The following is a 24292-nucleotide window of genomic DNA, read 5'->3' as shown; positions in this document are numbered from 1 at the left end:
GCGCAGGGGGCGAGGGGCAGGCAGAGGATGGAGGGTGGTCTCCAGGGAAGCGGCTCTCCACCCCTGTGAGCCCCCCGAGGTCCCATGTGGCCTTCACCTCCTTTCCCCGTGCTTTGCCTTGTGACAGCCCCCGTCCCCCCTTTTCTCCTGTCTCAGGGAGCCGGACCCTGCCTCTCCTTCCCTCTGTGCAAACATTCCCTGGGGCATGGGGGCCCTGCAGCGGGGCCAGTGCTCACCCCGGCAGCCTGGCGTGGTGTCTTTCCCAGGAGGCGGTCTAGTCGGAGGAGGGGGTGCAGCAGGAAGGGAGCTGTCCTTTTAAGGTGACGGTTAAGGGCTCCTCTGGGAGGCCGCCTGGACCCTGTACAGAGGGAGGCGACGATCACGTATTTAGGTTTTTGTACAAATTTAAGTCATTTTTTTTTTTAAATCTCTCTGAAGTGTGTTTGCCTGTTCAGCCTTTCATGAGAGGTCAGGTCTTGCTCTCACAGAGTCCCAGGCATCATCCGTTGAGTTCAAGGAGAGCCGCGAGACCAGAACTCGGTCCTGGGTGGATATGTCTGGGCCTTGAGTCCGGTGGTGTCATCTCAAGTCAGGCCAAGGCTGACCAGGACCAGGGGGTTTCAGGTGGGGTCGTGGCTCTCCGAGCTGCAGCCTAAGGTGAGGGGAGCACACGAGGTGATCCATTAGTGATGTCTTACACAGACCCGGCGTGGAGGTAAGCTACGTCCAGTGACGTGAGCTACGGCTCGGGCCGTTCCCTCTAGAGCTTAGGTTGTACGTGATGTAAGTGGCTTCTGGCAACTAGTTCTGTCACACAAGTACCAAAGCATCAGTTGATACGTCTGGTTTCATGCAGGATGTCCACCCCGCCTTTTTCTTTGTTTTTGGTCCGTTGTGGGGCTTGAACTCAGGGCCTGGGCGCGGTCCCTGCGGCTGTTTTTGCTCTCCCCTTTGAGCCACCGCATCACTTCTGCTGTTTTCTGATGGTTCATGAGAGGTAAGCGTCTCACGGACGTTTCTGCCCAGGCCGACTTTGAATCATGATCCTCCGATCTCAGCCCCCTGAGTAGCTGGGACAACAGGCGAGAGCCACCGGCCCCTGCTTCGTCTTCTTTTATTCCTGTGGGTTGGTTTGAAAAAAAAAAAAGGTGAATTGAATCCAAGTCTTAAGTGTCCCTACTGGAGTCGTTAAATGGTACTTGAAAGTTCCATTGTGATACTCTCTCTCTCTCTCTCTCTCTCTCTCTCTCTCTCTCTCTCTCTCTCTCTCTCTCTCTCTCTCTCTCTCTCTTTCTCAGTGCTTCTCCCAGTGTCTTGCATCTACTCGCCTCTGTCGTTTGCCTTCTGGCTGTCTGTGGGGACGGCTGCCCTGGTGTTCTGCCACAGGTAGCCTGGTAGCCAGGGGCATTAAGAGGTAGCCTGGAAGCCAGGGGTGGTAAGTTTGACCAGCCCTTTCTATGCTGGACCCTGGGAAACTTGCTATGACACGCTCGGGTGCCTTGACTGAAAACGGCCGTCTGTCCATCCCTGCTGGGGAGCCCCCGTGCCCTTTCTTATGCTGCGGGCTGAGGAACTGGGCTCTGCTGCTTCGATAAAATACTGGAAGGGAGCCGGGGGGGGGGGGGAATGCATGTGGTTCAGAGATGGAAACATTTGGGAATGAAAACAGCACCGTAGCCATTCGTGTCCCAGAGTCGTCATCGTGCTGCCTGAGCCACCCCTGTCGTCCCCTGGCCCCGCGGGGCCTCCCCGTGGCCCACCTACAGCAGCCTGAGCTTGGCCATATTAGGCCTCCTGGAACACAAGAGCTTTGGGAGTGTCTTTCCATCTGCCAGCACCCAAGTGGGGACTGCAGCCAGCCAGGCGTTTAAATGGCCAGGCTGCCGAGAGAGGGGCCGTGGCGGGGGTGGGGGGCCGTTACTTCCCATCAGTCCGCTCTGGGAAGCCCAGTGCCTACATGACAGCTTCCATCTTCTTGGCCCAGCTTACTTCAGCCCGGGAAAGGATAGGGCGGAGAAGAAGGTCTCGTTCACATCACCCCGGGTGGGGCGTTAGCTACTCCTGGGTGCGTGGACAGAGCCCCGGGCCACGAGCAAGAGCCACAGAGCTGTACTTGCTCCTTGTTCCCGACAGGCACCGAGATTGGGTCCCCCGACCCCCTCCTGCTCGTCGCTTTACTGCTCTCTCCATTATGCGGAAGAGATGCACAAACTACGGTTCCAGGAGCCTCCATGATTTTCCCTGGCACTCAGCTGACGCGTGAGGGGCTGGGACTAGAACCCCGGCGGCCTGTGTGCTGAGCCGGGGCACTCGGCTTCTGATTTGGGGGCTCGATTGTTGGGTTGGGGGATTTCTGGGTGATGCTAAAACTTGGGCTGCCCGAGCCAGGCAGAGTGCCTGGGTAGGAACTGAACCCTCCCTGGGTCCGGTCTGCAGACAGTGGGAGGCAGAAGCAGTGCAGCAGGCGGGGGCTGGCGTCCGCCTGCGTCGGGGCGTGGATGGGGCTGGTATATCTGGACGCAATCGCTGCAGGGTGGGAGATCCAAGTCGGGAGGGGTCGGGAGAGAAAATGCTCCCGTTGACATCCGATGGACGCTTGGTTCTTTCCCAGGGACTTGGGCAGCCAGAGGTGTCCTGGGGCCTCAGTGTGGGAGCGGTCGCCACCTTTCCGGAGGTGTCTTTCCCCAGCTCGAGCTCTGTTTTCCCTTTCCCATCCCACCCGCAGGTGTAACCTTCCCGTTCACCGCCCCACGCAGACGCTGGCCGCCGAGCACTGTCAGGAGAGTCTGTTTTCTCTTCTGGATGGCGCGTGCCCCTTGTGTTCTCTCTCTCAGTGCCTTCCAGGAAGGGGCAATGAATCGAGGGGCCATGTGTTCTGCTGTGCAGGCGTGCAAGCCTCTGTGGGGTCTCACGGCTCTCGTCTCCCCTCCTTTCTCCCCCTCCACCCCCTGCCTGCCACCCTTTCTTCTTTCTGTCCCCCACCATCCTAGGTTTTCTCCCTCCTTCCCTTGTTTTTCCTCCTCTCTTTCTCTCCTTTTCCCTTCAACCTCCTCTGCCTTTCTTGCCTTCCTTTCTTTCTTCCCTCCTTCCCTCCTTTACTCTCTGTCTCCATCTCTCTCCTCTTCCTCCCCGCCTCAGCAAAACACAGGGTGATTCATTAGACACAGCCGTTTCCTAAGGGCTGCACGGGCCTCTCCACCGTCGTGCAGTGGGCGCTCACAGAATGTGGCCGCATGGCCACTCCCTCGAGCTGACTGCCACCAGACTCCAGCTGGGTTCAAAGGGACTTGGTGAAGCCGTCCCCCCCCAGCCCCGTCCCCCATTTGGGAGACCCTGGCTCCCACCTGTTCCTGAAGGACGCGCATTCTCCTCACAGTGAAGGGAGACATGGGCCAGGCCCCGATGCCCGAGGGAAGAGGGCAGACGCGCTGGCCGGGGCCAGACGAGCTGTCACCGTCTGCGTCGGGCATTCAGCCGTGCTAATGAGCCGTAGTGGAAGGTTTGGCCAATGTTCAGTGCAACCTGCTGTCCACCCCAAGGGGAGAATGGAGATTCGATTTAACTTGTAGCTCTGTGATCAGTCGGAAAATTTAATTGACGCACGGGGGAAAAGCTGTGTTTGCGAAGTTTGTGCCAGGTTGGTGAGAGTTGTGGGTGTTGTGTCTCGGGGTGTTGGGTACTGGGGTACCGTGGAGTAGGCCTTGAAATCCATCTCAAGCCTCTCCCTTCGAGAGGTAGGGAGACTGCCCTATACAGCTGGGTTTGGGGTGGGGGGCGGTTAGAGTTGGGCTTCAGATTGGAGCCGGAATGGAGCAGGGGCCCAGAGCCTTAATGAGCTTCCTGGTTAGGAGAAAGGGATGCAAGGAGAACGGTTTTCCTCTCTAGAATAAGCCACATGGAAGCTCACCGCCTGTCCTGGGCTTGTTGAGTCACCTAGGAGAGAGAGGGGAGAGGACAGAGGAGAGCGAGCGAGAGCGAGAAACAGACACTAGGCTCGTGCCCTGTGACCTCATAACCACCCTCAAGGTCACCGGCAGACTGGGTGAGTGGAGGCCCCATCACCTCGGCTCTCAGCACGTCCCTGCAGTGTCGCATGGCCGTCGCAGGAACGTGACGTGAATTCACGCAACCCCACGTAGAGTATCGGTGGACGGCGAGTGGAGAAAACACGGGAGAGCAATACAGTCACGGGCCGAATGAGATGCCCTGGGGGTGGTGTGCGGAAGCCGAGCCGGACGCCGTGGGGTGACAGGGTCTCGGGGAGGTGGTTAGGTCGGGATGAGATGGGTGCCGGGTAAGAGGAGGCCCTCGGGCGCGTTCTCTCGCCTTTTCTCCTCACCGTGGTGGGAACACCGTGGGAACAGGGTGGTGGCCTGACGCCCCCAGGAGAGGCCCCTCCAGACCCACCACTGGTGTCCTGACCTTGGACTTCCAGAACGGTGAGGAAATTAGATTTCCGTGTCTCTAAGCCGCCCCGTCTGTGGTGTTTTGTTATGAGATACGTGCGATGGAATACTTTCAGCCACACACACACGCACGCACACACACGCGCACGTGCATGCACGCACACGCACGCATGCACACACACGCGCACGTGCATGCACGCACATGCACGCATGCACACGCACGCACACGCACGCACCAGGGAAACTTTTCACCAGCTATCTCCCTCCCTCCCTCCCCCTTCCCCCCCTCTGTATGTCAGTATGTTAGTACTAGGGCTGGAATTCAGGGTATGGGCACCAACCCTTAGGGTTTTTTTTTTCTCTACCACTTGAGCCACAGTGCCTTGGTTCACTGTAGATAAGCATCTCATAGACTTTTCTGCCTGTGCTGGCTTCCAACTGTGATTCTCAGCTCTCAGCTTGCCTGTGTGAGCCACCCGTGCCTGCCTGAACTTTCTTGACACAAGTGATTGGGGCTGGAGGCGAGCTGACAGTATAAACACGTGGATAGTACAATAAATTAGTGGGAATAAGAATCACCATCCCCAAGAAACAGAATTGCTACCACCAAAAGACTCACGTGATAGGACAGTTTGAAGGCTGTGTAAAACACGTTGGCTTCGAACAGTTGAGATTGAGGAAGAAATAGAAAACATTAAAATAGCACCACATTAAAAGAGAGAGAGAAAAGACTGTTTTTCTGTTGAACATGTAGAATGGAAAAAGAAAAAAAACCCCAAAAAACGAAACATGTAACAAATATCTGCCGGGTTCAACATAGCGGGAGATAAAATCGGCAGACTGGAAGACAGATCTGAAGAAATCGCCCGGAAAAATAGCACAGAGATATATAAAATACTGCTCGGCGGAAGAGCAATCGGAGAACTGGAGGGCAGCACGGGAAGCCTTGTGGCCCGTGTTCACGGTGTCCTTACAAACCGTGGAGAGAAAGCGTGGAGACGTTCCAAGCTCTGCCACGAATGCTTCGAAAATGCAGGGAAGTCGCCGTTTCGCAGGTGGTAACAGCACCCTGGGTGTGGACTTGGGGAATTAAAAAGACATCCACCTGTAGACACTCCATCTAGAAAAAAAAAATGCTTTGTTTTTTCCTTTAATGTCGAAGAAAAGGAAGAGATCTGTAAAGCAAGCCCGGGGAGAAGACAAACCACGCCCCCCCAGACCTCTCCAGCCACAGTGCAGGCCACGGGATACCACAGCAGTGGTCCACCAGGCACCGACGCCCTGCGGCTGTGTCCGGAGCTGGATCGTCCTTCGGGTGTTAGGTACAAGACTTTGTGTGTTCGAGCGTGCAGTCAGGGCCTTGACCTTGCAGAGTTAGCACTCTGCCACTTGAGCCCCTCTCCTCTCCACGGCTCATTTTTGCCACAGTCCCTCTAGAACGTGTTCTCCTGGCTCAGCCCTGAACTGTGATCTTTTTGCTCTTAGCCTCCGAGTAGACGTTTTTTTCCCCCCCTTCATATAAACAAAGAACTGGTGTGTTTACCTCTCAGCCCTTGCTGAAAGAGCCACGGCGAACATGTTTAACAGTACAGCCTTAATTTTCTTCTAACGAAGGCAGAAGATTGAACATGATTCAACATGGAGGTGATTTAAAAAACAGAACGAACACCAATGTGGAACAGCTATGAATTGGAAGGTCAGCGAGGAGGGGTTGGGTGCGAAGATCAGGATTCAATGTATTCTAAAGTCTTGGTATTTTTTTCCCCCAGAGGGATAATGAGCTACTGTTCAACATATCATAATTCAAAAGAAAAAACATTGCAGACGGTGACCCTGGGGCACCACTGTTGTCGGTAGAGTGACGCTGTGAGGGTCTGTCGTGTGTGTCCTCAGCTGTGAAGGTCTTTCATTTATGTCCTCGGTGTCACCGATCCCCACGGCGAGGAAGGTTCTTGCTCTGAGGACTGGGAGAGCAGGTCCGTGTGCCTTTCTACCCGCCTGGCTCTCAATAATGAGTAGCAGTGGTGCATGTTCAGTGAAAGTGGGTGAATCAGGCCACGCCAAAGGTCACCTACAGCGACCTTGACCACGACCTGGTTAGGCAAGTAACGCCGTTGACTCAGGGAGCTGTCTGCCCTTGAAGCACCTGTCCCATCCTCTTGTTCTTGTGTGTGAGGTCTGGGGCTTAAACTCGAGGCTTGGGTGCCACCTCAGAGCCTTCTGTTTGTTTTTACTCAAGGCTGGCGCTCTACCACGTGAGCCACAGCACCCCTTCTGGCCTGTTCTGTGTGTGTGGAACCGAGGAATTGAATCCGGGTCTTCATGCGTGCTAGGCGGGCACTCTACCACTAGGCCACACACCCTACCCATTTCTAGGGTTGTTTTTGTTGTTGTTGTTGGTTTATTAGAGACGGGAGTCCCACGGACTTTCCTGCCTGGTCTGGCTTTGAACCCTGGTCCTCAGATCTCAGCCTCCAGAGTAGCTTAGCCTCCGTGCCTGGCTTCCCCGTTCCTCCGGGGGGAGAGGCGACATTGCCCCTCCCTGTTGTTCATTCTGTGGTCTGTGGGACTTTCCCTGTCCACCCTGACGCCTGTGCCACCGGGCCCGGCGGAGCGTCCTCACCCTCGGTTTTGATTTCAGCAAGCCCGGGCTCGCTGCCTCTCGCGGGCGTCCACGAGGCACTCAGACGCCGTCGCCAGCGCAGCGTTGCTAGGAGATGCAGGGCGCATTCTCTCTCCTCCCCTCCGAGCACACCTGCCTGTGCCATCTGCTCAGGACGCTCCTGGCACCCTGGCCCTGCCATGCCCCAGACTCGGCCGTGCTCCCGTCTTAAAGCTTGGGTTTCTTCAACCAAGGAATTCTTATCAGGGAGGAAAACCAGAGCCTGGGGTTGCTAGGCGATGCGGGGCGGGGAGCGGGTGTGGGGGCCCCACATGGGAGATGAGGTGCCAGGCGTGAAATGTCCTATGGCGAGGGACTCCAGTTTCCTCCTGCATTGAACACAAAGGCCGTGTCTGTGCAAACTCACTTTATTATCCTGGATACGTGCGTGTGCATGGGCGTTCGGGCAGCAAGTGCTTGGCCGCTGTTTGCTTTTGGCTGTCTTGTTTTAATTACCCAGGGCTTCTGTTTGGTCTCCTGAATTGCCAGCGGGTTTCAGGCCTGACAGGTGCACCAGGGATCCCTGCTCACCTGGCTCACGGTGGGAGGGAGGGGGTTTGTCCGGACGTCTTCCCGTCACAGCCGTCCTTCTAAGGTTGTTCTGGCTGCTTTGGGGGACACTGGAAGGACTCACCACGTGAGCGGGCCCGATGGACAGATGGTGTCATGGCTCATGGAAGACAGGGCCTCTTCTAATGTCTGCTCTGCCCCCCCAGGAAAAAAAAGACCCCGGCTGTACGGCTATAGATGACAGCTCGCGTGTGCGGTCATTCCTGGAGCAAATGTTTATTGAGTGCCTCCACAACAGCAGGCTCGGGGACCTGGAATGGTGGTGAACGCTGAGAAGGGGGGCACCTTGTGTCAGTGCCTGTCCTGCTGTGTGGCCTTCGCACGCCTTTCCTTTTAGGCATTCGTGGTAATCGATGGTGGCGGAGTTTTGAGAAAGGCTTCACGTGGTCAAGTCAGAAGAGGTGAAACATGTCCTTGTCCCAGTCCAGTCTCCAGCCCAGGGCATACCTGGCTTGGATCTGGCATCCCTGAGCAGGCGGTGTCCAGCCTCAAGTGGGTAAATCTAGGCAAGTGGACCTCAGCGTCTCCAGTGGACATTATCTCTTGAAATGTCCTGCCTTTCCGAACTGCTCCCTCTCGTTCTCTCTACTTCCTCTACCCCGAGGAGACCTCTTCGCTCCAGTTTTCCTTTGCCAGGTTTCTTGGGAGGACACTTCTCTGGCCTCCTGTCCCCTTTTCCCTTACCCCTGTTCCTTGGTGGCTTCTTTCTTCACCCTCCCTCTCTCTGCTTTTGCTTTTCCGGTCTGGGCCTCTCTACTCAGCCTGTATCTCTCCGTGGGCTTCAGTTGGGGACTGACCAGCCCGCTCTTATTCTGGGCCCTGGACTGAGATTGTGGAGATCAGGAGTGAGCTGGCCTCTTGGCATCTATCCGTGCCATACGGCAGGATCATGTTGAGTTGGATTCTTCCATCTCCCCACCTCCCTAAAACATGCTCCCTCCCACCCGGTGTCGGGGCGGGGCGGTGTGGTTTTGCGGTCTGGATTCTGGTTTATCTCGTGGTCTCTGGACCGTGGCTCCGGCAAGTTGATCTGGGTCCTGATCCGCTTTCCTTCCCAGCTTGCAGACTGTGCCTCCCAGATTTGTGCAGTGGCCTGCTGGACAGTTGTTTCTCCCCTTCTTAAGCCAGGGCCCAATCCAGAGCCCGGGGTCATGTCAGCGCAGAGCTGCCAGGTGTGTTGCCAGGTCTGGAAGGTGCGTTTGTGAATCCCCTGTGCTGTTCTGGTGACTTCTGGGTTTATTGTTGTAGCCTCAAGTGAGCATCTTTATTTCATTTTATTTTTTTTTTCCTCAACGAGACAGCCTCGGAATGTCTCAAGTCATCTCCCTGCCTTCTGGAACCTTCTTTACCTCGTGATCGTGTCACCAAGCTGGCCACGCCAGGTTCCTTCTGGGCTCCCTTCTCGGTATCCTTGACTTCTCCTCTGCAGCTAATACACCAGCTGGCCTTACAGGCGCTGTCCCCATCACGGGCCCCCTAGATGTGTCACACTTCTCACATGACCTGGAATACTCTTTTTTGGGGGGGGGTGTCAGTCCTGCCGCTCAGAGACTCCTTCATCCTGGCGGGTGTGGAGAGAAGAAAGAACCGCAGACAGAGGGACAGGGGTGGAGTCTCTGGGGAAATGGGGAGTCCTTACCCCTACCTAAAAAGTTGTTCCAAAGCTTTAAGAAGAAGGTGAGGCTGAGGAGAAAGCACCTCGCGTCTCGCTGTGAGATCGTGACCACGGAGCCGCATGGGTTCCAGAAGTTGGAGAGGTGGCTTCCCGACAGAGGGATTTCTGGAAAAAAGCTCGCCACCCCCCCTCTGTGTGTGTGTGTGTGTGTGTGTGTGTGTGTGTGTGTGTGTGTGTGATTTCACTGACCTGGGGTTGCCTGGCCCCTGATTCAGGGACTTGGAGTTGCCCCTCCCTCCCTCCCTCCCTCCCCTCTCCTCTCCTTTCCTCTTCTCCTCTCTGTTTCTCTCTCTGACCCCCCTCCTCCAGTCCTGGGGACTGAACTCAGGGCCTGGTCGTTGTCCCCGAGCTTCTTTTGCTCAAGGCTCGTGCTCTACCATTTGAGCCACAGCTCCACGTCTGGCTTTTTCTGTGTCTGTGGTATCAAGAAATGGAATCCAGTGCCTCCTGTGTGCTAGGCGAGCCCTCTATACCCCTAGGCCACATTCCCAGCCCTTGGCCAATTCTATATTGCACTTTTTTTTGGGGGGGGAAGGATGTATTTTGCAGTGCCGCGTCCTCCTGCCTCTCTGCAGGAACCCCACCGCCAGCCCGTCCACCGCCAGCCCGTCCACCACCAGCCCGTCCACCGCCAGCCCGTGGAGACTTCTCTTCCTTTCTGCTCTATCCCTCGGGTTGATTGTTTCTGAACTCCTGGCTGGGTGCATCGGTGCCTCTGTGGATCTGAGAGGGGCCAGAGCTGCCTGCCGGGAGCTCCCCGAGGATGAGGACGGGTGACTGGTCCCTGCTGGCCCCTTATTCGCCCCAGTCCTGCTGGTTTCAGTTTGAGATGGCTTTATCCCGATGAGACGCCCGGTGACTCTGTTTCTGGTTGTTTGAGGCTGTAACAAGTCGCCGCAGACCCGGTCATAGGACACAACACCTTTTATAATTCTTACTTTTATTCCTCCGGCTTGTGGAGGTCAGCTGTTTTGTGGGTCCGCGGGGCTGCGTTCCTTCCCCAGGCGTGCGGGGAACTCTCCTGCCTCCCCTTTCCAGCCCTTGGCCGCCTTGGCTCCGGGCCTCTTCCTCCATCTGCAAGGCCAGCTCTGCCTCTTCTTTGTACTCTCCCCGCCTGCCCGGTCCCGAGGGGGCGGTCACGCCTGCTGGCTGGACATCCGCACGGATGAATCTCTCTGTCTCAGAGCTCTCACCTCAGTGGCATCTGCAGTTTCTGGAAGCAGGTTCACAGGTACCCGAGGTCAGGGCGCCCCTGGGGGGTCTGGGGGTCTGCTGGTGGCTCTACCGCCCTGGCACAGGACAAGGGCTGTCTCTGTGGGGAGTGGTCTGACGCGGGTTCTCCTGCAGCTCTGGATTTCATCTGGGGATGAAATCCAGAGATCTGTCTGCTTGGGCTTGAACTTGACCTGACCGCAACCTGAGGTCACAGGCTTTCCTCTGTACCAGGAGGCCTTCAGCCTGCTGGAAGGGGGAGGCAGCTTCCCTCCCTCATCTATCTTCCCTTCCATTTGTTCCTTGATGGGTCCTTATACCCCCTTGGTTCAAGGAAGGCAACGGGACCCCGCCGGGGTGCGGGGGGGTGTGTGGGGGCCTTTGGGCTTTGCACTTCGAGGGGAGGTCTGCGAAGGGAAGTTGAGGCACAGCAGAAGTGGACGGGTACTGTCTCGCCGCCAAACGCTTTCTCCAGCCCAAGTAAGGTCCCCTGAAACACCAGAGGAGCTTTGACCTGTCCCGGGAGCCTGGTACAGAGGCTTCCTGACAAGTTCCTGGCGTGGCCCTGGGGAAGGATGGGGGGTGCAAGGAAATGTCCTTAGGTGTTGCCTTTTCCAGGGCGGGGGTGGGGAACTGTGGCTTCTGCAGTGGGCTGGGAGACGTGGCTGAGAACAGCAGTCATCTCTTCAGTGGCCGGGGCGGGAGGGAGAGCGGTGGCGTGAGATGGTTGACCTCTAGTAAGCAGGCACGAGGACTAATGTGTCCCATTCCCCTTTCTTCTGCTGCGCCGGCCCCACCCTGGTGATTCAAACGCTGAGGAGGAGGAAGGAGGTTGAGTTACTCTGGTGTAGACTGCGCGGCCACATAGGGGAGCCTGGAAACTCACACAGAGATGAAGCTCAGTCCAGTGCCAGCTGCAGAGGCGCCCGGCACCAGTGACAGCCTTGATGTCCTGGGTGCTTGCTGTCACCCAGATCCCGGGGGGACGGACGGAAGCTGGGGGAGGGAGGGCCAGGGTCCCTCTCAGTTCCCCAGGCGCCCAGCCACGGTTTGGAAGAGGGGTCGACCTCCAGGTCCCCACTGGCCCAGGCTGGCCGGTCTTCAGAAAGCCAAGCCAGCCTTTGAGCCAGTCTTGGCTGCTTTGGTTTCAGGTCCAGATTTAGCCGGAGACTCCTCCAGAGCAAGGCCCCTCAGCGGGGCAGCGGCCTGTGTGCCGTGGGGAGGGGCAGCTGTGGCCTGTCCTTCCCCGGAGGCTGCAGGCCCCTCAGGCTCGGGGACTTGGGTGCATAGCTGTGTCTGTCTCCCATCGTCCTGGCCCCGCCGGGCCATCTCTGGACTCTTCCCGGAGCTGACCGCAGGCTCTACTGAGAGGCCGCAGGCCGGGCTGCCCCATGGGCTCCGGCAGCAACAGGCATGTTGGTTACATGGATGTGACTCTGGCTGGGTGACCCTAGAGGGATTTGCTCTCCCTGGGCTGCAGGGCGCCATCCACAGCCCCTTCCTTTATGCGTCTGGGCTGTCAGGGGCGGCGGCTTGATCTGACTGTTTGAAGATAGCTGGGGCTGGGCGTTTGGTGTCCCGAGGGTGCCCTTTCTGTCTCTTTGTCCTGTCCTCTGCAGCTTGGAGCTCTGGGGGAGGCTATCGGGACCATCCATCCGTCCATCTGGCCCTCTGTCGGTCTGGCCGGCCGGCTGCCCTTCCACACAAAGCAGAGCAAACGCTCGTGTTCCTGTGGCTTCTTCCCACCCAGAGGGACAACTAACTGAGGGCTGTCACCTTTAGAGAGGTATCCAGTCACCGGGGAGCCATTCCACTGCGCCTCAACTTCCCCTAGCGCTAGCTTTGTGCCATCCTGACGATCTCGGGGGGGGGGCGGGCAACTTGCCCAAAGCTGCAGCGAGCGGGCGGCCCTGACCCCCCGTGTCTCTGTGCTGGAGATGGCGGGGAAGACCAGCCAGGAGAGAGCATTTCAGCATGGGAGCAGATGCTGTGGGTGGCCATGGCTGTGGAGTGGGGCGTGGGGGGATGGGGGTGTTGGGGGGGGCGGGGGTGCCCGGCTGATTCAGCAGAGCCCTGTGAATTCCCGTGTTTGTCAGCATTACGAGAGGGAATTTAGGGGCGAGGGTGGGTGAGCGGGGGGCCGTGAGGTTCCATCTGCCAAGCCTATGCCTTTTGACAGCGTGTTCCAAACAATAAACTCCTCCGCCACCCACCCGCCGATTCCGGGATCCGGGAACGCCAGGGCGGCCTGCAGGACCTTGGAGCTGGTTCGGGGAGCTCCCCGACCCCCCTTTCCAGATGGGGTGACAGGGAGGGAGAGTAAGCTGGTTGGGGTCACACAGCTCCATGGGAGGGGCAGGGCTGGTCCAGGTCTCCAGCCCCTCCCCTCCCACTTGTGCCGTGACTCCGTGGGAGCGGCTGGTGGAGTGCGGAAATTCAGGGCCCTGAGAGGCGCCGTTGCCACCGAGCCTGGGTCCCCCACAGCTCCAGAGTGGGTGGTGGGCTCCAGGTGAGGCAGGGAGGAGCCCGTGAGGCTCTGCAGGAAGACGGCCCCTGGGAGAGAGCAGCGTTAGGAAGGAGCCGTCTGGGTCTGATGCGGATCAAGACCCAGCGAAAGGGTCTGACGCCTGGAGGGGGAAAAGGAAAAAAAGGGGGTGTATGTGGACGCGCGTCTGGTTTTGCTCAGCTGTGAAGGCATGTTTGTACACGCGCGCCTCTGATTTATGGGATATTTGAAAGCAATTTATGGCCAGAATTCTTCGTATCCTTCTCTGGGCCTGTGTCGGCGGTGGACTCTGGGGGAGGGGGTGCAGGCGGGGGCTGGGACCTCACTAGCCATCCGGCACCGCCCCCCCCCCAGGTCCGGTCTGTGGGTCTGGTCTGTATTCACTGCTTCCCCAGGGACAGCTTGGGTGTCTTAGACTCCAACGCTTCCTGCTTTTTGCTCTTTTTGGTTCGTTTAATGTATAGATAGATAGTTGTGCATATTATGTATATAAATATATATATGTTGTTATGGCCCCAAAAGCTGTATAAAAGCTACCATTCTAACTTGGTCTCTGTGCGTAACTGTTGTAGAACTTGAACTCTCTCGTCAACCCCGGCTTCTTTTAAAAAAAAAAAGTAGGCAGTCAAGTGACTAGAAAGCTCACCGCTATGTCATCACTGCTGTGACCCGTGCCAGGACGTCCCGTTCATCCAACTCAACTCCGGTCTTTCCTACCGCCACCCCTTCCCCCAACCTGACCGCCTCTGCTTCTGGGCTCTTTGACTGTGCTAGGTACCCATCAACGGAACCATGTGATGTCCCAACCAGCCCTGCATGTGTGACACACGCACCTGTGTGTGTCACCACCACCTGTGACCTTTCCGCTGTGTGGCAGAAGCCCCATGGGTGTGACGTTGACCCTGTAGCTTTGAGAATGTCCTTGCTAAGCACCCAGCGGAGCCCCTAGCAGAGCTGGGACAACCCCAGGATCCTACAAGAGCCATGGGGGCTCCTGGCTTGATTCTCTGTTCTCTTCTCAGCTGGGTGGCCCAGGGGGGTTGGACCTGGCCTTGAGGAGGCAGTGACAATAGTGAGAGGCCAAGGCTTCTCTATTTTCTCAGCTGCTGTGCTGGAAATGCTCTGGGCCCTTGCCTCTCCCCCCTTCCCTCCCTCCCTCCCTCCCTCCCCTCTCCCTCTCTCTTTCCCTCCTCCGCCCTGGTGATGGGGTGGGGGGAGGATGTAGAATAGAAACAAGACATCTCTGGATAAGGCCAGCACTGATGGATCGAGTGTGGACTGAGTTTGAATGGATGAGTTTGCTCCCTTGCTCGTGTGTGTGTGTGTGTGTGTGTGTGTGTGTGTGTGTGTGTGTGTGCGCGCATGCGTGTGTGTGCGCGTGTGCACGTGTGCGTGCACGTGCTATACAGCCGATTTGACACGGTGGTCTCAGGGCCTGTTGTGAACACCTCCGGTTCGGAAGAGGCCTAGGGAGATGGACCAGCAGCCCGGCTCCAGTACTGTGGAGGCAGCTCAGCCGAGAGGGAGCAGGGGCGGATTGCCAGCCCCGGGGCCCCGGGAAAGGCCGTGTTCACGCGGGGTCTCCTCCTTCCGTGTGGGGAGGCAGCCTGGGCGCCTCCTTCTACTCACTTGTCGTGATAGGCGCTGAAGACAGACCTGCAGCCTCTCTCCCGTTTTCAGTTTCCATGCGGTGGCCGTCCTTTCCCTCTCGCCCCACCATGCTTCTTCCCAGCGTGGGTGCTGGTGTTCAGCAGGCGGCCTCCTTCTGCTTGTCCACTTAGACTCCTTAGCTCTAAATGAACGGCGGGTTAGTGGGATTTTCAACGCGCTTCCTCTGCTGTGCGGGCCACGGCCGGAGTCCTCCACTCCACTCCCACCTCGGACTGATGGCCTGCCACGCTGACAGCTCCGAATGACAGACGGCTTCTGTTTGCCTGCGTGCTGTCTTGGACTGAGTGGTGCCTTGGCTGTGTGTGTGTGTGTGTGTGAACTGGTATGGCCCTACCATGAATTGCCGGAGTCATTTTTCGTTTGGGAGTTTCAGAGCTTACAAAGCGACCCAGAGCCAGGAGAGTGGGCTGTGAGCCGGGCCTGCCGACGGCCAGGAGGCTTGCCAGCTCTCCATCAGCCAGCGTCCCACCCCTTCACCGCTCGTCTTAGCTGTAGTGTCTTCTTGGTGGACGAGGACGGGCAGCGTAGCAGAGGGAAGCACGCCTGGGGATGTGTGACAAGGCGCTGTGGCCCCCGGCCTCGGCTTGTTTGAGGCACGAAAGGGTGCCTGCCGGGAAGGTGCTGGAACAGGCGGAGGGGAGAAGGGAGATGGACATGGCCGAGGTGGGCCCGGGCTGGCCCACGTGCATGAGCCACGACCAAGTGTTTGGATGTTGAAGGAATTTAACCAGAGAAACCACAGGGCCTGGTTTTATGAGTCATATTTCTAAAGGTCAGCCCGGCTGCCGTGTGGACGTGTGGAGAACGGCTCGGGGCCAAACCTAGGAATGAGAGAAATGTCAGGAGCTCCTGCAGTATTTCTGGGCAAGGGTGGTGGCTTGGGTGATGGAAACCATTGCTCACGACTCTTTCTTCAGAGCTTCTTCCCTGCGGCCCTTCTCCAAGCAGTTGTGGATAAGGCGGGGCTTGGGCCAATGCTTGCGCTTGGGGGCAGAGCTGGAGGTAGACTGCAGTCCACCTGGCCCAAGCCAGCTTCTCTGTCACGGTGACACAGTACTGAAGACCGCCAGCTTACAGGGAGGAAAGGTTTGCATCCAGGCTTCCTTCTCAGGTTGGCTGGCCTCTTGGGGGGTGCGGGTGCATTGTGGCAGGACCTTGTAGCTGAGGGGACTGTTCACCCCATGGTAACTGGATAGCAGGGGGCAGAACAGGCTGGGGTCCCACACATGCCTGTGAGGGCACCACCCCCAATGACCTAACATCTCCCACGAGGCCACGCCCCCATGGCCTAACATCCTCCCACTAGGCCACGCCCCCATGGCCTGACATCCTCCCACTAGGCCACGCCCCCATGGCCTAACATCCTCTGAGGCCACGCCCCCCATGGCCTGACATCCTCCCACTAGGCCACGCCCCCATGGCCTGACATCCTCCCATGAGGCCACGCCCCCATGGCCTAACATCCTCCGAGGCCACGCCCCCAACGAGCTAACACCCTCCCACTAGGCCACGCCCCTACGGCCTGACACCCTCCCACTAGGCCACGCCCCCCATGGCCTGACATCCTCCCACTAGGCCAAGCCCCCCATGACCTAACACCCTCCCACTAGGCCACGTCCCCCATGACATCCTCCCATGAGGCCACGCCCCCCCATGGCCTAACATCCTCCCACTAGGCCATGCCCCCCATGGCCTGACACCCTCCCACTAGGCCATGCCCCCCCACGGCCTGACACCCTCCCACTAGGCCACGCCCCCATGGCCTAACATCCGCCCACTAGGCCATGCCCCCAATGAGCTAACATCCTCCCACTAGGCCACGCCCCCACGGCCTAACATCCTCCCACTAGGCCACGCCCCCATGGCTTAACATCCTCCCACGAGGCCACGCCCCCACGGCCTGACATCCTCCCACTAGGCCATGCCCCCACGGCCTGACATCCTCCCACGAGGCCACGCCCCCATGGCCTAACATCCTCCCACGAGGCCACGCCCCCAATGAGCTAACATCCTTCCACGAGGCCACGCCCCCATGGCCTAACATCCTCCCACTAGGCCACACCCCCAATGAGCTAACACCCTCCCACTAGGCCACGCCCCCAATGACCTAACATTCTCCCACTAGGCCACGCCCCCACGGCCTGACATCCTCCCACTAGGCCACGCCCCATGACCTCCCTTCCCCCAAGAGCAGCGCCTCAGTGACTTCACTTCCTCCTGCTAGGCCCTGCCTCTGGCAGGTGCCGCCCCCCTCCTAGTCTTTCCTACGTGCACCTTTGGGACGCAGCACGTCTGTCTTTCGTCACGGTTGTTTCGTGTGTTGACCTGGGGTTGGTGTGTGACTGAGGTGGGGGAGACCCGTGGAGGGTGTTGTGGGGTCCAGCGGCCTGTGCTGGGGTCCGGGCTGGGGTCTGGAGCCAGACAGCACCCTGTGCGAGCGGGAGGCAGAGGGGAGCGGTGGTCGTGGATTCTCGAGTGCCCGGAGGAGCTGTTCTGAACACCGGCATGGAGGGCAGGCCCAGGCGGGCGGTACCGGGGCGGATGTCACCCCGTCACCCCGGCACCCGCTGCCTCTTTTCAGGAGACTGAGCTTGAGTCAGCTTGATAATCTGAAAAAAAAACCAACAACATCTTTTGTTGCATCAGGTGGTGATTTTGTGCTAACAGAGCTGTGATGATGCAGGCTGACTGCTATACCCCCCCCCGTACACCCCCCCCCACCTCTCTCTGTCATACTTGGGCTTGAACTCAGGGCCTTGGCTTTTTCTGCCCAAGGATGGAGCTCTACCGCCTGAGCCATACCTCCGTGTCTGGCTTTTTTTTCTTTTTAGGAGTTGGAGATTAGTGCCATGCTGACTTCCCTGCCTGAGCTGGCTTTGAACCACGAAGCTTCTGATCTCAGAGGTTGTATTTGTTTTGTTTTGGGGTGACGGCCCCAGAAACCGCTTCACCGCGAAGCTCGACCAGCCTCTCAGGCCAGCCGTGGCGGAGGCCGGCCGGAGCGGCCAGCCCGGCCTGTGTGGTCCCTGGTCCCTGCGTGGCAGCCGTGCGCCAGGCTGTGGCGGTGGGCAGGGCCGCGGCCCCCGACATGGGAACTTGTTTTCTTGGCCGCTGCCCGTTTCCCACGTTTCCCACGTGCCTGCTCCAGATGGCGCGCTGCACAGAGGTCCTGGAGTTCTGGGAACGGCTCTCGTCATCCGCAGGGTCCCCCCTGTGGAGCGTGGGGGGGCTCAGGAGTCAGCCTGCCGGGACCTGGCATTCGGCCACGGACCCCCTGGTTCTGTGGAGGCAGCGCCAGGGTGCCCCGGGGGCGTCCAGGCCGTACCCCACCCGGCCTTTCTGGGGGAGCGGGGTGCATTCTCACATCCTCTTCCCCGGCACGGTGCCAGAGTGCCCAGGCCTGTGTGGCTGGGGAGAAGAGGGAGCCCCGGGGCGGGGCGGTCGGCAGGAGCAGGGGCCCGGGCGTCTGGAAGGCAGGGGAGCTGGGTGGGTTGGTTCCGGAGTTGAAATCCTGGCTAAGCAGAGTCTGGTATTGCAGAGCGAGTGGAGCGGCTGGAGAGAGGGTTCTGGCCGTGTGTGTGTGTGTGTGTGTGTGTGTGTGTGTGTGTGTGCGCGTGCGCGTGCGCCCGTGGTGAGCTAAGTAAGACATCAGCCAGGCAGACAGAGACAGAGATGCTGGGATCCGTCCTCACAGAGGCAGCCAGGTGACCAGAGTGTCCCCTCCCACACCAGGCTGTCCCTGGAGGCCCTGAAGGCCGGGCTGTGTGTGTGTGAGTGTGGGTGTGTGTGTGGCCAGCGTGAGACCTCGTCTGGCAGTTCCCGGGAGTCCTGCGTCCACTGTCTGGTGTGGTGGCTTTGGGTGAGTCGCCTCCCTTTGTTTTCCCTCTCTGGTGGGAGGAGGCGCCACACGGGAGCTTGGCATTCTGTTAAAGCTCTGCCTCTGGTGCCCCAGTTGCCTGGAGCCCCCAGGGAAGGAGGAGGAGGAGAAGGAGGAGGAGGAGGAAGAGAGGGGGATGAGGGGAAGGAGAGGGAGAAGGAGGAGGGAGAGGAGGAGGAAGAGGTGGGGGAAGAAGAAGAGGAGGAGGAGGGGAAGGAGAGGGAGAAGGAGGAGGGAGAGGAGGAGGAGTGAGAGGAGGAGGAAGAGGAGGGGGAAGAGGAGGGGGAAGAGGAGGGGGAGAAGGAGGAAGGGGAGGAGGAGAGGAGGAGGAGAGGAAGGAGAGGGAGGAGGAGCAAGAGGAGGAAGAAGAGGAAGGGGAAGAGGAGGGGGTGGAGGAGAAGAGGAGGAGAGCAGGAAGAGAGGAGGAGGAGGGGGAGAAGGAGGAGGAGGGGGAGGAGGAGGAGAGCAGGAAGAGAGGAGGAGGAAAGGGAGGAGGGGGAGAAGGAGGAGGAGGGGGAGGAGGAGGAGGGGAGGAGGTGAGATGGGAAAATGGACAAAGGCCATTTTCCAGGCCCAGGGGGTGGGGACCAGATGGTGACAGTGCAGAAGGAGGCAGGTGACTGCTGGGACCCGAGAAGGCCTGATGTGCTCCAGTTGGCACTGAGCTGCAGCGGGAAGCTGGCGGCCCCTGGGTGGCCTCTGCTCGCCACCGTCCACGCCCCTGGCAGGCGTCACCCGTTCCGCCGTGCCGTGCTCGCCCCGGGTGTGCTCGGGGGAGGCTTAGAGTCCAGAAATGAGGACGCTCCGTGGGCATCAGAGGTGAAGCTTCCCGCCTAGGCTGGCGGGAAGGCTGCCCGGCAGAGGTGTGCCCACGCCCCGGGCAGGGCTTCCACCGAGGCTCGTGGCACGGGGCCGGGCTGGGTGGAGGAATGCTGTCTGCGGGGCAGCTTCTCACGGGCGGGGGCGTTCCGCGCAGCTCAGCCCGGCCCCGCGTCCTTCGGAGGCTCACGTCGGGAGCGTTTTGTCCGGAGTGGCGTGGGAAGGGACGAGGGGCCACGCGTTCTAAGAAGCAGGTCAGGAGAGGCACCAGTGCCTCCTCACGCGTGTCACCGTCACTGCTGGGAAGGCTGAGATCTGGGGACCCTGGTTCTAAGCCAGACCCCGCAGACACAGCCCAGAGATTCTCGTCTGGAATCGGCAGAGCGCTGGGAGTGGAGGCGTGACTCAAGCGGTAGAGTGCCAGCCTAGAGTTTAAAAAGGAAAATCACCGGGAGTGAGAGGCCCTGAGTTGAAACTAGTACAGGCGCTTGTGCACGCCACACACACACACACACACACACACACACACACACACACACACACCACACACACAGACACACACACACACACACACACACACACACACACACACACACGCTGGAGCACAGTCCCTCCAGAGGGCTGCGTGGACACCACGTGGCCTTTTCCACCTCGCCCTGGACGTCGCGTGCTGTCACTCCGGCTGCGTGTGGTTAGTCAAAGCAGACGCCAGAGGCCAGCTCCCTTTTGGGGATCAGGGAATCCAGATCGTCTTTCTCTGAGAGACGGATGTCAGATGTCGGAAGATTTGCCTACATGATTTAAAGTCACCCGTTGCTCCTCGAGTGGGTCCGTCACGCGGAACAGATATGCCCGAGGTAATCAGCGTACAAACAGAAAGAGATTTATTAGGCCTCACAGGTTTTTTGGGGGTGTGGTTGGAGTGAGGTGGCAGGCTGTGATTGATTGGCCCTAAAGCCATACAGCACGCGCTGGCAGGTGTCCGTGGTACGGCACAATTGCTCTCCTCTCAGCCGGGAAACGCACGGGAACATTCTATCAGCTCACCATTGCCGCATCTCCGTGGGTCAGCGTCTGCCATGCACGGGCCTTGGGGGAGACGGGCAGTGAGATCTAAACTGGGGCGCCGTTCCTTCGTGCTGGTGTCGAGCAGAATGAATTACACTCTTCGTTTCATTCTCCCTCACCACTATTCATCCAAATTTGTCATTTCCCTCGAACCCTCACCTCGTTCTGATTTCTTCCTCACTCTCCTTTAACAACTCTTCCGCGGTGACCCTTTGGTCTGGGGGATGCGTTCTTGGGTGACCTGGGTCGGAACTCCGGATTTCCTACTCGCCAGGCAACTGTTTTCTGTGGCCATGGCGGCTCCTGAGACGGGGTCTGCTCGCGTCTCGGGCTTCCTGCACTTGGACTTCCGTCTGTGTTTCCAGATTCTTCTACCCAGATGGAATCATGTGGACTCTTCTGCCCAGTCTGGCCTGGAACACTTCCCACCTTAACTGCGTAGCTAGGACCACTACCACCGCGCTCAGCTAACGGGCGGGGGGGGGGGGGGTTCTTGCAAACATGTCTGTCCAGACCGAGCTGGGACTCTCCTGTTCTCAGTCTCCCCGTAGCCGGGGTTCGAGGTGTGAGGCACCGGGGCCCATCGAGAGGCATGTTTTGCATGCATAGATAGACATCGCATGGCCTCTCGTGGTTTCTGCAGCCTCCTGTGTGTGCCAGAAAGGCCTCGCGTGCTGTCATGCAAACTCCTCCCTTCCTAGGACAAGGCAGTGAGACCGGACGAGCAGGTGGTACGTCCCCGGTCAGCGCAGGGCTCTGTGTCTCCACATCGCACACCCGCGTTCTGTGCGTCAGCTCCCGACTTCCCGCGGACGCTTGAAATCCAAATATGACTTGTTTTTTTTTTCACAGAATCCAGGTTTCTCCCCAGTAACCGTCCCTTGTGCTTCTTCGCTCAGGTTCCAATCATGGGAGCCCACGCCCAGCTCACGCCAACATGAATGCCAATGCGGCAGCCGGACTGGCCCCCGAGCACATCCCCAGCCCGGGAGCAGCCTTGTCCTGGCAGGCGGCCATCGATGCAGCCCGGCAAGCCAAGCTGATGGGCAGTGCTGGCCACGCCACCATCTCCACGGTCAGCTCCACGCAGCGCAAGCGGCAGCAGTACGGGAAGCCCAAGAAGCAGGCAGGCACCACGGCCACCCGGCCGCCCCGGGCCCTGCTCTGCCTGACCCTGAAGAATCCCGTCCGCCGCGCCTGCATCAGCATCGTGGAATGGAAATATCCTTTGTGCTCGTGGGGCCCTGGGACACGGCAGGGTCTCAGGCCCGGGCTCGACTCAGGCGTTAACTACTTCGAGTCACAGTGCCACTTGCAATTGTTAGGTGGTTCCCTGGAGATAAGAGTCCCACAGACCTTCCTGCCCCATGGATTGCAAAAGTGAAATAACCACACTTCTGGGAAAACACCCTGCTCCTCTTCCCCAGGCCAGCCAGTGGGGTCTCCCCGGCGGCCGTGAGCAGAGACAAAAACCCCCACACCATCCAGCCCCAGGCATCTGAGGGAAAAATCAAGTCCATGGCAATCTAAATAAATACCAAGAAGGGACAACGTTTTGAGAAATCCGTGTTTATTCTGGCACGCGCCCGGCCTGGGCTGCCCTTGACATATTAGGGAAAATGTTGGCAGAGCCCGGGAGAAGTTCATGAAGGCATGTGTTTCTTCTCAGAACACAAGGGGCTCGGAATGCGTTGTTTAAACAAAATCTGCAAGAGTCTTTGATTCAAGTATATACACACGAATCTTTTATTCATTAAGAAATATGTATATATATATATCTGTATGTCTCAGCATTGTGTTCCTTAACTCCCTTCCTCAGACCCTTTGAAATCATTATTTTACTGACTATTTTTGCCAACTGTGTGGCCTTAGCCATCTACATTCCCTTCCCAGAGGACGACTCTAATGCCACCAACTCCAATCTGGTAAGTCCCCAAGGCTGGGCGTTTTCTGTTCCTGGAGGTGTGACAGAGCTCTGGGTCTCACAGAGCTGTGTGGAAATGTGCTCCCGTGATGAGCGAGATGTGTGGTGGACCGGCGTGTGCGGGTGGCCCCTCCAGGGCCACTGGTGGAGACCACACTGACGTTGCATGCCTGTGGTCAGAAGGGATCGGGGGGTGTGTGTGTGTGCGCGTGCGCATGCACAGGTGTTTTCCGGCGAGTGTGTGTCGCTGGCTCGTCCACCGTGCGTGATCTCGGTCTCTGTGTTCTGATGGTTCGGGTCACCGCATGACTGCACGATACATAATTTTCTAGGAAGCTTTCCTTTTGCAGCCAAGAGGTATTCTTGAGTTGAAACGGCTTTGTTTTCTTGGGAAAGGCGGCTCTCTGGCTCGAGGAGCCGGCCAGCGCTGGCAGCGTGGGGTTCGGATTTGTCCATGGAAAAAGCAGACGCGGCAGTGTTTACTCTTGGCGTGAGTGTGAAGGCACAGCCGAGCACGGAGGCCTTCGCTCTGTCTGGGCATGTCGGACAAAGGGCTTTGGAATGCGGTTGGCAAAAATTGGGGCAGTGCAGGATGGATGTCTCTCCCCTCCCCTGCTCAGCCCCGTGACTTCAGCTTCCATGGAAGGCGTTTGGGCCCCAAAGCCACCATCTTGTCTCTGCTTCCAGCCCTGCTAGGTCTGGTGTGGGAGCTGCAGGAGGGCAGGAGGGGTTTCCAGTCTCTGTCGCTGGCTGATTCTGAACACAAGGCAGAAATCTTACAAGCATGGACATTAAAAAATAAACAACAGGGGCCAGGAGTGTGGCCTAGTGGTTGAGTGCTTGCCTAGCATGCACGAAGACCCGGGCTCGATTCCTCGGTACCACATACATAGAAAAAAGGCAGAAGTGGTGCTGAGGCTCACGTGGTAGAGTTCTGGCCTTGAGAAAGTCCAAGGACAGTGCTCAGGCCCTGAGCTCAAGCCCAGGACTGGCAAAAAAAAAAATAAATAAACAACAAAAAATACCCATAGCCAGGCACAGTGGCTCCTGCTGTCCTCCCAGCTGCTCAGGAGGCTGAGATCGAGGATTGCAGTTCAGAGCCAGCCCTTGCAGTGAACCACCAGAAAACCGGGAGCCGTGCTGTGGCTCAAATGGTGGAGTGTTAGCCTTGAGCTGAAGAGCTCAGGGACGGCGCCCAGGCCCGAGTTCAAGCCCACGACCACCACCACCACCAACAAAAAGTCTGACGTACCATCCCCCCCACCCCAGTCCACAAATTCATGACGTGAGTCGGAAAGCTAGCAGTAGATTGACTGCTTTTCCTTGTACAAAGAGCAGTGCTGTGTACTTGAGAAGGCTGTTGCCAGGCACAGGAGGCTGGTAGGAAAATGTTTCCAAGACTAAATACTCCGTAGCAGTATTAACAGGTATTTTGAGAGAGAGTGAGAGAGAAAAAAAAAAAAACAAACAAACAGTCCAACCCAACCTAAACCCAACCAGAGGTAAACAAACTTGTTTCTGTTGGAAAACAAATTCAGTAATTCGGACTTAACCAAAAGTTAAACAAATGGTTGGAAGACATCTCCACGTCTCCTTTAACAATTATATGTATATGGATTTATGTGTATATATATATATGTATATATTAGCGTGTGGAGAACAGAGCCTACGGCTTTGAACGTGCTAAGCAAATGCTTTATCCCTGGACCACAGCCTGGCTCCCCTCCAGGCCTGGAGCAATCACTCTCAAACTAGTTGTGGACGCAAGGGCGTTTGACATCAGCGCGGTGCTGAGGTATCATCCCACGTGGTCCACGAGGGTATTGACAGGCAGCGCAATTATGGCCTATGAAAGAGGCACAGAGAGGACTTGTAGGTGTGCTTTGCTGTTGGAGGCGGTGT

General features: G+C 58.1%; 1 protein-coding gene and 1 long non-coding RNA gene across 12 annotated transcripts in view; one reads left to right on the top strand and one right to left on the bottom strand.

Moving 5' to 3' along the window:
* Positions 1 to 24292, top strand: part of Cacna1c (calcium voltage-gated channel subunit alpha1 C) — a 231805-nt gene that overhangs the window by 40358 nt on the left and 167155 nt on the right. For 9 of the 11 annotated variants that reach the window (XM_090325250.1, XM_090325254.1, XM_090325255.1 and 6 more), the window contains exons 2-3: positions 21366 to 21688; positions 22287 to 22391. In XM_090325250.1, coding sequence (XP_090181376.1) covers positions 21366 to 21688; positions 22287 to 22391 — 428 coding nt within the window. Of the gene's footprint in view, positions 1 to 17473; positions 17607 to 20010; positions 20256 to 21365; positions 21689 to 22286; positions 22392 to 24292 lie in introns of those variants that run through there. The other 2 variants (XM_090325251.1, XM_090325252.1) reach the window with 2 other exon arrangements.
* On the bottom strand, positions 15447 to 17315 carry LOC150041936 (uncharacterized). Its single transcript, XR_016533669.1, has 2 exons — positions 16977 to 17315; positions 15447 to 15890 (listed from the first exon to the last, which is right to left on the bottom strand). It is a non-coding gene; the product is annotated as an uncharacterized LOC150041936 (long non-coding RNA).

This window comes from Megascapheus bottae, chromosome 37 (genome assembly GCF_031878675.1).
Source record: "Megascapheus bottae isolate mThoBot1 chromosome 37, mThoBot2.hap1, whole genome shotgun sequence".
Classification (NCBI taxonomy): Eukaryota; Metazoa; Chordata; class Mammalia; order Rodentia; family Geomyidae; genus Megascapheus; species Megascapheus bottae.
Note: the sequence above shows the minus strand (reverse complement) of the source record. Positions and strands in the feature narration are given on the sequence as shown.